The 15,375-nt window shown below is 41.5% G+C and overlaps 1 protein-coding gene across 9 annotated transcripts in view; it reads left to right on the top strand.

Annotated features, from left to right (window-relative positions):
* Positions 1-15,150, top strand: part of IL1RAPL2 (interleukin 1 receptor accessory protein like 2) — a 339,644-nt gene extending 324,494 nt beyond the window's left edge. For 3 of the 9 annotated variants that reach the window (XM_064426721.1, XM_064426723.1, XM_064426725.1), the window contains 2 exons: positions 2,650-2,820; positions 11,231-15,144. In XM_064426721.1, the coding sequence (XP_064282791.1) occupies positions 2,650-2,820; positions 11,231-11,928 (869 nt within the window). In that variant the 3' untranslated portion in view covers positions 11,929-15,144. Of the gene's footprint in view, positions 1-2,649; positions 2,821-11,230 lie in introns of all 9 variants that reach the window. The other 6 variants (XM_064426727.1, XM_064426726.1, XM_064426728.1 and 3 more) reach the window with 4 other exon arrangements.
* The last annotated feature ends 225 nt before the right edge of the window (positions 15,151-15,375 follow it).

Raw genomic sequence — 15,375 nt, 5'->3', positions numbered from 1 at the left:
GTAAAGCCCTGAGACTTTCTCCCAAAGCCCCCTGAGATCAATGAGTCTTCCACAGAAATGTCACTGCTCTGCCATGAGCAAAAGGGAGCCAGGAGAATTGTTCATGAGTCTGCTACAGAGGCTCACATGTCATTTGTGAACTCTTCACCTTCATGTGCCAGATGCCAAGGGTCATCCTTGTGGGTCCCTTCCAGCTCAGAATATTTTGTGATTCTTTGTGATAAATAGCAGGAATAGAGATCAGGAAGGTTGCTCTTTCTTGATCCTCATGTATGATTGGGAAAAAACTAAAATTATGATTTTTCCATACTCTACGATACTGCACAATATTTATACTGGTACCTAGGATAAAGAGAAGGGTGAGATTATGTGGTTTGAGAAGTACTTTACCTGAAACACCTTGGGATTGTACCAACATAATATCCCTGCTTCACACCAACCAAAAGTGGTAACTTCCTCCAGCCTGCTTCAATTTGTTTATCCTCTGTTTTCAGCATGAAACTGCTGCATTTTTACTCATATAACTTCCTTGGTTCAATCACTTTTTAATTTATGAAACAATATTATTTTCGCATTGTTTAGAGGAAGCCCCATGAGTACATAGAGGATTTTGTCTGCCTATAAATTTTGAAAACAACCTCGTATTTTCCCAGCGCATAATTGTAGACCTTTCACAGCTCTGTGTCTTGTTCTGATCCTGCAGGATGAAAGATGGAGGCAGAATGTTACAGAAGTCAAAGCACATATGGGGATGTTTGTTTCTTCTCATGCAGGGGGAGCATACAGAGCTCCCATGAGCACTCAGCTGTATGGATGCAATCACAGGGTCATTTTCCACTTGTATGTGTGTTTCTTTAAAAAAACAAGATTTGGAATTCAACTGATCTGCTTTATTCCTATTTCTAAAAATACCCCACGTAAGCAGTGCTGGACACACTCACTTCCTGTGTTGTGTGCAGCATTTGCTTTTAGAGAAAATGACACTGAGGATTAAAGGATCCATTTGGGAAATGGCTCCAAACAGTGCTGCTCCCAGAGCCCCCAGAGCCAGCAGTGGGTGAGTGTGGGCAGCTCCTTCTCCTGTGCCCTGGTGCAGGAAGCTCATGGGGAGCCAGCAGAGGCTGCACCACCCCTGCACGAGCTGCCAGCAGCCCGAGGGAGCTGCCTCTGTCAGCATCCTGCAGCCTGGCACTGTGGGCTCAGGAGCCTGGGCAGGGCAGGGGCAGGGGGCTTAGGGACCCAGAGATGTCAGGGCTCTGCAGCTCCACACCTGCACAGGGATGCTGCCTCCAGGATTACTGGCATCTCTTAAAAGGTTTTGGCAGGCTTCCTTATGGACAGGGTGGCAGGTTTTGGAAAGGCCTCCAAAGCTGGCTGGCCTGTTGACTTCAGAGAAATGTCAGCAAGCCAGGTGGACATCTTCCATCGACCCCTACAGCCATGGTGACACTAGGCAAATTGCCTTTTACAAATATGTAATTATTCACATGCTTTGACTACAGCTCTGACCCTCATGGGTCTGGCTTTGTGTCAGGAATTGTAAGTAACCATCAGTTCAAGGTCGTAAAGAGATATATTTTATTATGATTAGGTATTTGTTCTTTTTATCAGAATATATTGAGGAATTTTAACTGCCTTAATTATCTTTCATGTGCACTATTCTTTATAGATAATTGGTACTCAGAAACCCTCCATTCATGCAGTTTTCTTCTCACAACATTAACTATTTGATTTTTCATTTTCTGTAAATAATGGCAGCTGGGCTCTTCCCTAGAGGCTGAATTGCTGAAGGTTGACTTTTTCAATATACTGTTTTCCATTACTGCAGAGGAACACAAAGAGAAATGTCACTAAGACAGTCTGATCCCAGCATGGGTCCCCAGCTCTGTGGTGGCACCACTTCTGTTCCTGGCACACTCATGAGCTCTTAGCTCCATGTTTCAGAAGCAGAGCTGGAGACAAGCCCCAGTGCTGGGCAGGAGCAGGAAGAGGAGAAGGAATGTTGCCCTTTCTGGGAGTTATTTGTCTCTCTTATGATGTGATCCCCAAGTATTTAAAGTCTTCTGGATCAAGTGGATTATGATCCAAAATTATGATATTGATTTTTAAAACCATGGGATTTTCTGGGGGGAAAAAAAAAGCAGCTTTGAACTCTTTGTATTTGGCATTGTTTTCTGAATAGTCAGTATTCATTTGAATTAAGTCATGTCTTTTCTCACAATTACTTATGGAAGGAAATTTTCCTTGCTCAAAACTTTCCGGGCTCAAAACTTTTCCAGGCTGAAAACTTTAACAACCTCCTAGAACTTTTGAGGAATAGAAGTTTAAAGGATTGCATTACAAATATGTAAAGGTTTAAAATAAAAGTTGCCACTTCAGTATTTGTATGAATATTTTGCCCATGATGTTTCCATCTGTGGCACATATCTGACCACATGGAACAGAGTTACTGCTCAGCATGCAGAAGAAAACTGAAAGGATCCATGAGATTTCTGCCTGGAAGCCAGATTATATGTTCCTGTGAAAAGTCCCCATTTTGTTGGGAAATGCTTGGTAGTTTCAAGGAATAATGCAATTTCCCAGTACTCTCCTGTGTTCCTTACAGTGTTCTTGCAAACAGCAGGCTGAACATAATTTGTTTTCTTACAGACAACAAAGAATATGATGCTTATCTTTCATACACCAAAGTGGATCCTGATGCATTAGATCGTGATAATAATGAAGAGGAGCAGTTTGCACTTGAAATTCTGCCAGATGTTCTAGAAAAGCACTATGGATATAAGCTCTTCATTCCAGATAGGGACCTGATCCCTAGTGGAAGTAAGTATTTCTGACCTTTCAGTTTAACTTCTGTCTGATGTGTCACAAAGGCCTGGACTGTGTGATAAGGACCAGATATGGAAAACCATGAGAAGTGGTTGCAAAGATTGGAAAAGTTTCCTCAGCACTGCAAATTTGAGTTCTCTCATAGAGCTTGTTCCTGCACTGCTGAAATCAGAGGGAGTTTCCGTTGAAATCAATTTGCCATTGATTTCAGTGGGAACAGGAGCTGGACCTTCCTAGAGGGAAGGCTGCAGCACTGCAAGCAATACCAAGTCCAAAATACCTACATCAAACTCAGCTAACTAAGCAGGAAACTTTCCAAAAGGATTTTATCATCTCTGTTACATGCTTGAAAATGGAATTATTATTTTTTTCAGTGATTAGTTGTTTTCTCTGCAGCAGCTTTACAAGTAAAAGTCATATTTTCTATTGTCTTTTGGGTTTTTCCTTAACTTGGAAGTCTAATAAGATTCAGCAGCACCTTTGGATGTCTCTACCAAAGGTCAATGCTTTCCTAGTGGTAGTTATGGCATTTCTTCTACCAGACTCGTTTTTGATCAAGTCAAAAAGACCACAAATCATATCCATTGTGTTGATGAATTCTGAATGCATAGTATGTTTGCTTTAATATCACATTTGTTTGAAGTGCTACCCTTGTGAAAAATCCGCCTTTTTTTTTTTTTTTTAAATTCCATCTCCAAATCACTTTCATAAAAATAATAGAAGAGAACGTGAACTTCTCTCTGAATGTGCTGCTGTGTAGGAAATATGAACAAGAGAAGAAAGCAGTGGCTGTAGTGGAGCAGATGTCTCCAAACATGGAATGGCTCGAGCAGAGCTGCATTATTACAACCTGCCTGCCAAAAGACTTGGAACTGCTGCCAAGTGCCAATGCCTGGCCCAGGAGTCAGAGCCTGTTTCTTCTCTGACCTTTGAGAGCACTGGAAACAGATCTCTGAACCCTTCAGCACTGGGAAAGAGGAGTCAGAGCCTCACCAGAGATCATGAAAGGCCTTGCAGGGGCTTGAATTTATCACAAGCATTTTCAGCTCCTAGTTTAGAGCTGATTCACTTTTTCTTTTTGCCTCTGCAAGGTGTAAGTTTTTCTCCCATAGTGAAAAATTACAGAAAGGGGATTTGGCTCATAGCTTTCTTATTTCTTACAGTACAAGCAAATTATATAAAATGTTTAGATATTATTAAGAGAAAATACATCTTTCTGTGGTAAAAACCACAGAATTGTTGTAACTAGTTGTTTTATAGCCAACAATATAGCAAAGTACACATAGCAATCCTACCAGTGAACTAAGAAGTTTAAAGTTAACTCTTAAATAATAACTATGCTGAAGCACAGATTCCTCTGAAATAAGATTCTTTTTCCCAATTGTTGTTCCAGCCAGCAGGGTATTTTATTTTTGTCTATTTTTGTCAGCAAGGCACTCAGCAAATACTTGCCATCAATTTGGGTATTCATTAAACCTCTCCTGAAAATGTAGGGTACCTGAAAATGTCAGTTCTCATTTATGAACATTCACAGATTTAATCCTTCTTCTCTCCTCTCAAACTCACTTCTTCAGTGTTATGAAAAGGCCTGATTCTAACACATGGAGCTTCAAGAACGCCTAATCAGACATAATGACAAGGCAGAATAAAATGTGGAGCTGAAATGAGTGTGATTTGCATGCTTTAGCTTTGAAAAAGATATGGGGGAAAGCACTTTATTTCGAGAGGGGCCAGAGGGAGGGTGAGGGGATGGGGAAGGAGGGAAGGCTCGGCCTCCTGCATTTGTGAGTTCTCCGTGTGCCCTGGAGTAGGGGAACATGCCTGTGTTCTGCCTAATGCTCCCCACTCTCACAAGGACTTGCAGTGCTTGCTGAAGGCAGTGTGATGTGGAATGGGCCTGCTAGAAACTTCAGGGGAAAACATAGCATGGTTTTGAGTGACTGTCTCAAAAACTGGCAGATGTGACAAAATATAAAACTTTCCAGGGCAGATTTCTGTAGAAAAATGGATGGTTGATCACAGCTATAGTTTTATTTTAGGAAATATCTCTTCTCACATGTTTCACTTCCTCTTCTTTCAGGGTAAATTACTTTCATCAATGTAATCATTTCCCAGTCTCTGCTCTGATGTGTGTCCCTCTGTATCCTGTGTACCTGGGCGTGTGTCGCCCCAGCAGTGCAGCCAGGAGCTGTGTATGGCTGGTGCTTCCTGCAATCCCTGCAGTTGTGAGGAGCTGCCACGGGAGGGTGTGCACCATTCGCTTCCTTCCTGGCATGCAGCAGCTCCTGCAGCTGCTCCCTGCATTTGAGAGCAGGCAAAAAATAGATTTGTCAAATACTATTTCATTAATTTTCTTGCGCAGTTCTGCAAACAACCTAAAAAGCTGACTTGGGGAAAATTCAGGGACAAGTTTGATTGTGTTTTTGTCCAGCTGGCTCATTGCTAACCTCTGGGGGAAAGCTGTGATGGGCTCTGCATGTCCCTGTGCAGCCCAGGGAGAGATTACAGCCAGATGTGCTGTGCCAGGGACATGTCCAAGCTCTGCCTTCAGCTCTGTGTCTGATTCAGGGATGTCCATGGAGCGACTGCTGCTGTCCCCAGGAGGACAGAGGTGCTGGCTGTGGGGACTGAGGCCATCTCTTCACCACGGGGAAGCAGATCCCAGGGTTCAGGTCAGATGGGGCACAGTCATGTTTTGCAGTAGGTGTTGGTTCTGAGCCCTGCTGGGATACAAATTTTATCCCAGTAGAGCATTCTGTGCCAGTGGGAGGGAGAAGCACCGTGAAGGATGCCAATGGCCTCAGCAATGCCCGTTGTCACACAGTGGCCAGCAGGGATCTTTGTGATCACTCCTGGTGCTGCCTGAGAGCAGCATGGATGGATCCAATGCCCTGAGCTGGCAAGATGGAACAAAATCCCACACAGCTGTGGGAGGCAAGACTGGTGACCCAGCAGGGAGACATGGCAATGGAGACCGAGTTTGTAACCCAGGAGCTGAGTTGCATGTTATGGCAAGTACTGTAGCAGCTATTCTGTCTTAAAGAATGCTCTTTGGTCTTAGCAGAATGAGTGTTCTTCATTCTGTCACAGCTGACAGCACACACACCTCCCTACAGGTAATTTAGGTGTAATTGGACACATTACCCTTCATAAGGAGGCTGGGATTCCTGAGATGCACTTGCATTTCTTACTGAATTCCTGAGCAGTTCTCATTATTTTCACCCTATCATTTTCAGAGTTCTTTTAACAAACCCTTTCCCACAACAAATATTCAAGTTCCCTGAGATTTTTCAATTCAGGGTTAGGAGACCTTGAGTAGTTGGTGGGGGGTTAACAGGACGAGTTGTGTTTTCACCTAAGCCATTTTTTGTCTTGCCAAGGATGATGTCTGCAGTGAAAAATATCTGTTTGCATGTCACTCTTCTAAAATCAGGACTACATCAGAGGAAGGTACTTTTCTCCATGGTTTCTGCAAATTATTTTAAAACCTGAAAGTCAAGAGGTAAAAATTGTCAAGTTAGACTTTTAATACCAGCAATACATATCTATTAGAGCATCACCTAGTTGTTCTCTAAGCATGTGTGCATTTGGTCTTGACAGAATAGAGAAAACACCAACAATTCATTCCAGCTCAGCCCAGGGTATGAAGATTAGGCAGTGAAAAGAACAATGGTGATGGACTGAAAAATGAGAAGTTCTCAGCACAAGGGATGAATACGTAATGTGATAAAAGCACACAACAGTGAATATTGTAGTTCTGGCACTTTGTAGTTTTTTCTGCCCACCTGTGTGGTTTTTGCCTGGGGAATTCCAGCTTCCTGAGCTCCTGCATGAAGAAAACCTGGTGGGACCATGTGTCTGGGGTTCCCGAGGAGCCTTAGTAAACTATAGGGTACCATTTCTTTGGTATCCAGCTCCACAAACTCCTTTCAGGAGTCCCTGGTTGTCTGCTCTGTATGAATCTTACTTTCAATGTCAGGCATGGGTGAGGGTAGCGGGGATACACATGGATGTCAGCTGAAAGAGGAATAAATATCAACAAAAGGCAGAAGCGCTGCCTGTCCTGTAGTGCACTAATCTGCATTATTTGTTTCTTTATGTTAAACTCATCAGCTGTCCCTCAGCTCATCCTGGAATTGGGCTCTGTCTGGGAAGGGGCCATTACTCTGCTTGGTGTTTCAGCTGTTCTGGTCCAAGCTAAGAGAAGCAATATACATTTAATAAATAGGAAAAGCAAGACACAAAATCATTGGTGTTATAATAAAGTAATCAGACTCAGGGTTTGGGAACTATTCAGCTAGGAAGCCAGAACTGAATTACTCTTTTATAAATAACTTTCTCAAGTGATGGTTACACTGCCAAACACAGAAAGGCTGGTTATTTTCAGAGTGCCAGGAACCAACCAGCATTGGTTTGATGGTAGATACTCTTTGGTTCTCGTAGTGCTGCAAACCGTGTTTCCCAAAAATATCCATAGGATTTTATGTGATTTCTAGTGGGTTTTTTTCCTTCTCCTTCAATTCCTGCAAATCATCTGAATCTGGTTAGTCAGTCATTTCTTTGTGTAAGCAATTCTGTTCCCATAATGTTCATTAATTTCCTTGATTCTATTCTGCTTGCATATTAGGTTTCCCTCCAGCCTGTGGTTATTGTAGCTCATTAAGGATTCCATAGGCAGTTACACATGATTTAATTGCAAACGGAATTCATTTCTTGAAATTCTCTACTTCAGTGCTCCAAACTCCAGTTCAGCATTGTTACATGTAGACAGTGTTTGGTGAGCACATACTTGCTGTCAAGACAAATTTGCTTGCCATTTGTTGGCAAGACTAAAACAATATTTGGGTTTGGGTATAACACTTCTTGCTGTCCATTCCTTCTTCAGCATTGCACTGAAGATGATGTAAGTAAGTTACTGATAGAACCACTCACAATGTAATTTTTTACCTATGGAAGTTGCTAACATTTTGGGAAGAGCTTTGTACCATAGTGCAAAATATGTTTCCAGGAGGGGGGAAAACGGTCAAAATTTAAAATGTATTTTTTTCAGTAAAAACAAGTGGGTTCGATCTAACATTGACATCTTAGTTTTACATTCTAATTTATGATAAAATACAATCCCTGGGACTTAAATGTGAATAATTGCATACTGACTTTGCCAAGACAATGTTTTTTTCTCCCATTACAATGAAATTTCATTGAAGTTGACACCTCCTGCAGCAAAAGCAAAGTTACAGCAAAATTATATTTATCTGATGGAGCTATGTTGTTCTGGATCTTTACAGTTGATACTAGTTGGTGACATTATTCCTGAAGTCCCTATTCAGTTTTTTTCTTGCAAATGAAACAGAGCCATTGCCTGACAATAATTTCTTAGCTCACTGGAAAGGTGAAAGCAACCCTTTCTTCCTCCCACATTGCAATATAGATTCCTTGGATTTGGTACCTTCTAATGGAGTGAACACTTGAGACAGACTGAACCTGTGGGATTTTGGGAAGTCTCCAATTCTAAAGTAAAAGAAGAGCAGATGATTTAGCAACTCAGAGGTTTATGCCGTCAGATTGGTACCACTGGGAAAAATAAAGCTGGAAATTCCAGGGACAGGAATCTGTCTCCCCGTGCTTTTCTTCACAGAAATGTTCAAGTGGTGCAAATTTGACACATTGTAGAGTGCACCCAGTGGAGCCACAGGCTCCAGGAAAATTGCCACCTGCCTTCAGTAGCAGTCCCAAGCCAGAGTTAGTGGGAGTACTAAGTACTTCTGGACCAGTTGGCTGGAAGTTTGGGGTTCCAGTTTCTTGTAGCTCAGTGGACTTTACCCTCATCAACAAGTCCCCTGTTCACTGGCCGTGTCCACCCGTGACCAGCTCCAAACATGGAATTTGAGGGATCACCTCAAGACAATTTGTGAAGGTGTTCACTACTCAGCTGGGGACAGAGCTCTAACATGTAGCAATACCCAGTAGGGAAGGTGGGCATCCAAAAGAGACATGAGAAGCACAGAGGAGAGAAATGTTCACCCAAGAAAATAGGGAATTTCTCCCATCTTCTTTCCACCCTGTTTGCCCAAGGCAAAGGCTGACAACTTCTTGATTGCGATGGGGTAATGGATTATTGCTGGAGTGTCACTACTGAAATGATTGGTGCTGGATATTTGAACAGATGGAAGTGAAGTGATTTTTTTGTTTGTTTTGTTGGTTTGTGTTTTTTCTCAGTTGGATGCATTTGGATATGCATGGCCATGCTCAGCACTACTCTGGACATATAGTACTGCCCAGTATTGTGTCCTGCAGGGAATTGTCTTGTGCATAGCAGTGTTCTGAGTGTTTGGAGGAGGGATGAATATGTCTCAGGAAAGATGCATGATAGTTTGTTGTTTTACTGTATCTTGCAGATTCAACCTCTAATGATGAAGCTTCCCACCTAAATTCTTTCTTTTTGGGAGCAGAAAGAAAGGAAGAAAATGAAGAGTCTGAGCTGTTGATACATTGGGATAATATCTTTCCATTGTATTGAACATTTCTACCTTTCCTTAAGTTTTGTTTCACCAGTTCTGCTTATCATTTTCTCATTGTTGCTGATTCTCTCCCCGCTCCACTGCCTCTCCCATGGATTTTAATGTTGAATTTTTTTCATTAATGAGTTAACTATTTTACACAGAACAATGGGGGGGTTTCCTCATAAAGTATTTCAAGAAACAAAAAACAAAAACAACTGTAAATGCTGCATGATTAAAAAGTCATAAACCATTAACTAAAAGTCAGGATTGTTGCATAGACATTTGTAATGTATGTGTATGTCTTAAATTTTCGTGTGTCTGTGGGATGTTTGCAATTGCCTCTTTTTTCCATTTGTGAAAGAAATTCTTCTTGCTGCTAAGTGGTGAAATAAAACATTGGTAAAGGCAGATTTGATGCTAACTATGCCTTCAGCCTCATGAAAATAAGCTATTTTAGAATGTTCCTGTTGGCCTATTTTGTAGCAATTTACTTTACTGGAAGTGGTGTGAATAAGCATGCTGTGGTATGGTGCCTGGGACTATAAAATGAGTCTTGCAGTAACAGATGTTGATTAATGATGTTATTTGTAATTATTGTTCTTGCTAGAGGGCAGATGTGTAAGAGAGGTCCTGCCCTGTGCTGAGTAAAGATCTGTTCTGTGCAGCTCTTGTGTCCAAGTCTTCATTTCTAACACGTGCTTCTCCTCTGTGGTCAGGCAGCACATTCCAGCAGCATGGTCAAGAGGTTCATGTAGTTTGAAAACACAACGATATCCTGTCTCAAAGCTTGCAGTTGTAATGCTGTGCAACCAATGAACATTTTCTGCCCTTAGTGGTTTTGTTCAAGGGATTTAATTTTTCTGGTTTTGACCTAAAACCCATTGAAGTTTGTGGAATGAAGTCTGTTCATTTGAATGGGTTTTGGATCAGGTCTGTAAGTAGATCTCTTTCCCATCCTGTTCCATGTCAGACCAGTGTATTTGGCTTCTCTTCCCTACCATCCCTGGGATAAGTGAAACTCAGGGATCAAAGTCCAACTTTACAAATATTTTGAAGTTCAGTAAACTGGCATCATGGAGCTGCTGATGGGGCTGGCATTTCTGCTTACACTGATCAGTTGCAACTACTTGGCATGCATGAATAAAAGAATTCTACTATTTTCTTTGTCACTGATGTCTCAACAAATAAATACTTCCAATATGTTTAAATTTTCCATTTGTTCCTGTCACTTGTGAAGTCTCTGTTAATACCTTGGGGTACATAGAAGCACAGGTTTGTGATATTAAAACAGACCACTGAGCCACAAAGAATGTTCTTATGCTTTTGTGGTCAATACCTAAAGAAGAAAAAGCTACCATGATGCTTCTATGCAATAACACAAGTTCTGCATGTGATGAGGGTTCATTTCTTTTTGAGCTTTTGCAAGCTATGGTTCATACACCCTGCAGCACCCTCATGTCTTTGCATCTGGAACACGGGAACCACTCCCCAGAGCCTGCTTCCCTCAGCACAGCGTTAATCATGACCAATGTTAATGTTAGAATTTACACAAACATTGCATTGATTTCAACCTGTATTTTGTTCACTAAGTGAACTGTGTGTTTTTATTCACTAATGCACCTACACAGCAAGGGTGTTATGTAAATGTCATCCTGCTGCAATGAACAGGGGGAAATAGCAAAGGATGGAGGGTGCTATTAAGGAGTTTCCTATGTGTACTCCATAAATAGAAATATTTTGTGATACACAATCCTATTTTTGTTGGAGTATATTGAAATGCCCGTTGTTTTAAATGGTGTGGATCAGTAAAATGCAGGATTTTGTTATACTTGATTGCAAGCCTGATGTTTTAATACAATAGACTTCTTTATTCTTTACTCTTTCTCTCTTTCTATAATTTGTAGCCTACATTGAAGATCTCACAAGATGTGTTGAGCAAAGCAGAAGACTCATTATCGTGTTAACTCCAGACTATGTTCTCAGGAGAGGATGGAGTATTTTTGAGATGGAAAACAGACTCCATAACATGCTAGTCAGTGGAGAAATCAAAGTTATTTTGATTGAGTGTACTGAATTAAAAGGGAAGGTGAATTATCACGAAGTGGAATCATTAAAGCACACCATCAAACTTCTCTCAGTGGTCAAGTGGAAAGGACCAAAAAGCAGCAAACTGAATTCTAAGTTTTGGAAGCGCCTAGTCTTTGAAATGCCAGGGAAGAAAAAGGAGGTGGTGTCGCGGCATCAGGTCCTGGATTCTGCAGAGCAGGGCCTCTTTGGAGACCTCCAGACTGTGCCCTCTCTTGCCGTCACGGGCACTTCTGCCACGCTGGTGGAGTCGCGGGCGGCTTTGGGCGGTTTCCAGCCGGCAGACTCCGCGCACACGAGGCACTTCTGCCGCGGCTACGAGTGCGACGTGTCGGCGGCCACGTTGCCCCTGGCCTCCATCAGCAACCACCACACGTACTGTAACATCCCCCTGACGCTCCTCAACGGACAGCTACCTCTCAACAACGCCGTCAAGGACGCCCAGGAGTTCCACAGGAACAGCCCCTTGCTGCCTTTGTCGGCCAAGGAGCTCAGCTTCACCAGTGATATCTGGTAGAGCACCAGGGCTCTTTGGAGACGCTTCATGGCCACCATGAAGAGGCGCCTGTAAAGAACTTTGCCCTACCCGCATGGGGTGAGAAAACCTATTCAGAGCAGCAGCACACTTGTTTGCTTTTCTACTTGAACTTTTTTTGTTTACATTTACAAATTATTGACGAAGGGGGCATTCTTTTGTAACTCGGTAATGTCCTTCCTGTCTTTTAATGTACAGTTTTATTGCTTCTTTAAAAAGGAGGGGGGAGAGAAAAACGCATCCCATCACTTCACAGTAGGTTTACAATCTGGGACAGATAAAAGGTCCCTGGGTACGTTTTCCAACATCCATCCATATTTAAGTAGCAGTATTTGGAATACACAGAAGTTGTTGGGTTTTTCATATAGACTACAGTACAGTTTGAAATTCTAATCATGCTACAAAAATTAGTGTCTCCTGCACAGACCACAGGGGGTGAATAATCTTGAAAAGGAAGGAGAAGGAAACCTTCCTGGTAACATTGTCTTGCAAATACTTCTTAGAAGATGCCCAGCTGAAACAAAGCAGATGAAGCTTTATCAATAAAGTGCATAGTAACAGTTACTACAAAATAAATCACCTGCTCCCATCAGCATCTCTTCATTTTATTATTGAGGCATGTTGTATTCCTAGTCAATGGTTAGCAATGTGGTTTTATTTAACAACTTACTAGAATACTGGAAGATGTTTAGGAGGATTTTAAACAATTTTTCTGTCAGCAACATATTATTTCACAATTTTTTGCAGATTTTTAATGACTTTTTCCAAACAGTTTAAATATAAATTTAGCTGTCTATTGGCCAATTCATTGATCTGAAATTTCTTAAGATTTAATATTTGTAGTAAAGTAATTTTATGTAGGATTATTTTTCCAAAACCATTAGTTACAATTTGAATTAACCTTTTTTTTTTTGTGAGAACATCAGCAATAGAAAACTACAGCAATATTCAGAGATTAAGTGCTGATTTATTCAGGTTTACTAGTAAGTCTGACTTCCGTTGCAGTGATAATCACCTGAAACAGTTTTCTCTCTTGTTTATCTACCTGCCAAATTATGTACCTTTTATATGGCAGAAGCAGAACTATTTCTGCTCTCTGTGTAACTAGTGAAAAGTGATATTTTTAAGCAACTGGCAAGGTCTTGCATTTCACACTTGTGTGAGTGATGCCATCAGTCAAATAGGATCCTGTCATTTAGCATTGCTGCCGCTGGTGGATGAGAATTGTTGCACAGGTGCTGGGCATCAGGCATTGCTGCTCAGCGAGTACCAGGCTGGTGCATGGAGATTTCCACACTCAGCTGGGAAAGGGTTGCAGAGTCAGGCTATGGAGACAACTCTATCAAAGGAAAAAGCTCTAAATAATGAAGGCAAAAGCCAGTTTTGCAGGTTATGGCATGGCTCTAATGAAAACACAGCAGACATGAGAGTTTTGTCTCAATAAGATCTGCTGGAGCAAGTTCCCAAAAATATTTTTAAGGCAGGCAGCCTTGCCTGTTCTTCAGTATGTCTTTAGCATTTTTCTCTTTGATTGCATGAATAAAAGTTAGCACTCTGCACTCAGCTGCCTGTGGTTTCATCAGCAAACAAATTCAGTAAATCCTTGACATTTTGCAGTGGTTCCTAAATTGTACCCTACAGTCAAATGGAAACAAACACTGACCTAAGACTTAAAAGTATCCAGAATTGGCCCAAAGGCCATGAAAATGATCTCAAATGTGCAATAATTCATAGAGGTCAGTATTTTTCCATTGCTTCTTTCCCCAGTTCTTTATTCTGTGCCCTCCTTCACTAGTCATTGTCTGTAAGATTTTTCATTAGGTTCAAAATAATACATGTTTCTCTCATTTTTTTCTAATATGTTATGCATTTGACACTAACACTGAAAGTGAAAATCTAGAAAAGATATTAATTTATTACACAGTATAGAACTATAACTTGCTTTTTTGTGAAGTTAAGTTCCAAACATAGGTGTTTAATAGACGTATTTTTCTACTGAGAAAGAAAGCGATTTTACCTCCATTATAAATATATGTATTTCAACTTCCTCCCAAAAATTTACAAAATTTGCACTGTTTTATAAATGTTACAGACTGTGTTTACACTGGCTATGTTCTTTAATGCAAAGTGTAATGAAAAAAAAAACCAGAAAAAAATCCTAAATGAAAACCCTGCATGAAAAGAGCTGCATATGTTTAAATGAAAAGCTGTACTTTTCATTATTTTCCTTCCCACATTATTCTAGAATCTGATTAATTCACATAGAATGTTCAGTGAGATTTAAACCTGCTAGTTCTGTATTAAGCATGCAAACTCAAAAAAAAAAAAAAAAAGAAAGAAAAAAAACATATGCAGGTTGGTCTGCTTCTTTTATTTACAGGGATTTAATATCAGTAACAAATTCATTTACCCAATGATGATATGTCTCAGAGCAGTAGTTATCCTAAAGCAAAATGCAGTCATGTTTGTATTGAGGAAACATGAAAAGAACAGGTTTTCAGTCCTTTTGCAAAAGCACACTGAGTGTCTGTGTATCGATATCTTTTAGTTATAGATGCCAAGTCACAATCTGCTTTAAGGTTTCTGAGTGTATGTTGAGTACTATGACAATATATAAATGAATCAGACCTGCCTGTGCCCCTCTGCTTCTGGGGGTGGGCACCTGAGCTCGGGGCCTCGTGTTGACTCAGCTTGTGTGATATCAGTACAGAACCACAGAATTGTTTAGGCTGGGGAAGATCTCTGAAATTATAAACTCTAACTCTTAACCCAGCTCTGCCAAGCCCACCTCTGACCCGAGTGCCCAGGTGCCACAGCCACGTGGTTTCTGTACACCTCCAGGGATGGTGACTCCACCACTCACCTGGGCAGTGCTTGACAGCCCTTTCAGTGAGTATTTTTTTCCTAATCCAATCTAAACCTCCCATGGCTCAGCTTGAGGCCATTTCTTTGTGTTCTGTTATTGTTACTTGGGGAGAGAGACTGAGCCACACCTGGCTGCACCCTTCTTTCATGGAGCTGTAGAGGGAGAGAAGGTCCCCTCTGAGCCTCCTTTTCTCCAGGCTAAGCCCCCCAGCTCCCTCAGCTGCTGCTCATCAAATTTTTATGCTCCAGACCTTTCCACAGCTCTGTGTCCTTCTCTGGACACGCTCAAGCCTCTCTATGACATGCAAGAGGCCAAGTGTTTCCACAGGTAGCATTTAAGGGTCTGGAAAATCACTGCCAAACAGTGAAGTGCATCCATCTGTGGGACTTGGGTGGCACACGAGCTTGTCCCACTGTGGGAATACCTCCACAGCAGCCCTCCAGGGTGGCAGCAGTGACAGCTGGGTCAGGCCTTGGTGGCAGAAGTGTCCCAGCTCAATCATGTGAAATTCATCAGCTGAAATAGAAGGACATTTAGGCACTTTGTGTTCCCCTCTCTCACCA

This window comes from Passer domesticus, chromosome 7 (genome assembly GCF_036417665.1).
Source record: "Passer domesticus isolate bPasDom1 chromosome 7, bPasDom1.hap1, whole genome shotgun sequence".
NCBI lineage: Eukaryota > Metazoa > Chordata > Aves > Passeriformes > Passeridae > Passer > Passer domesticus.
This window is presented reverse-complemented; position numbering and strand designations above follow the sequence as displayed.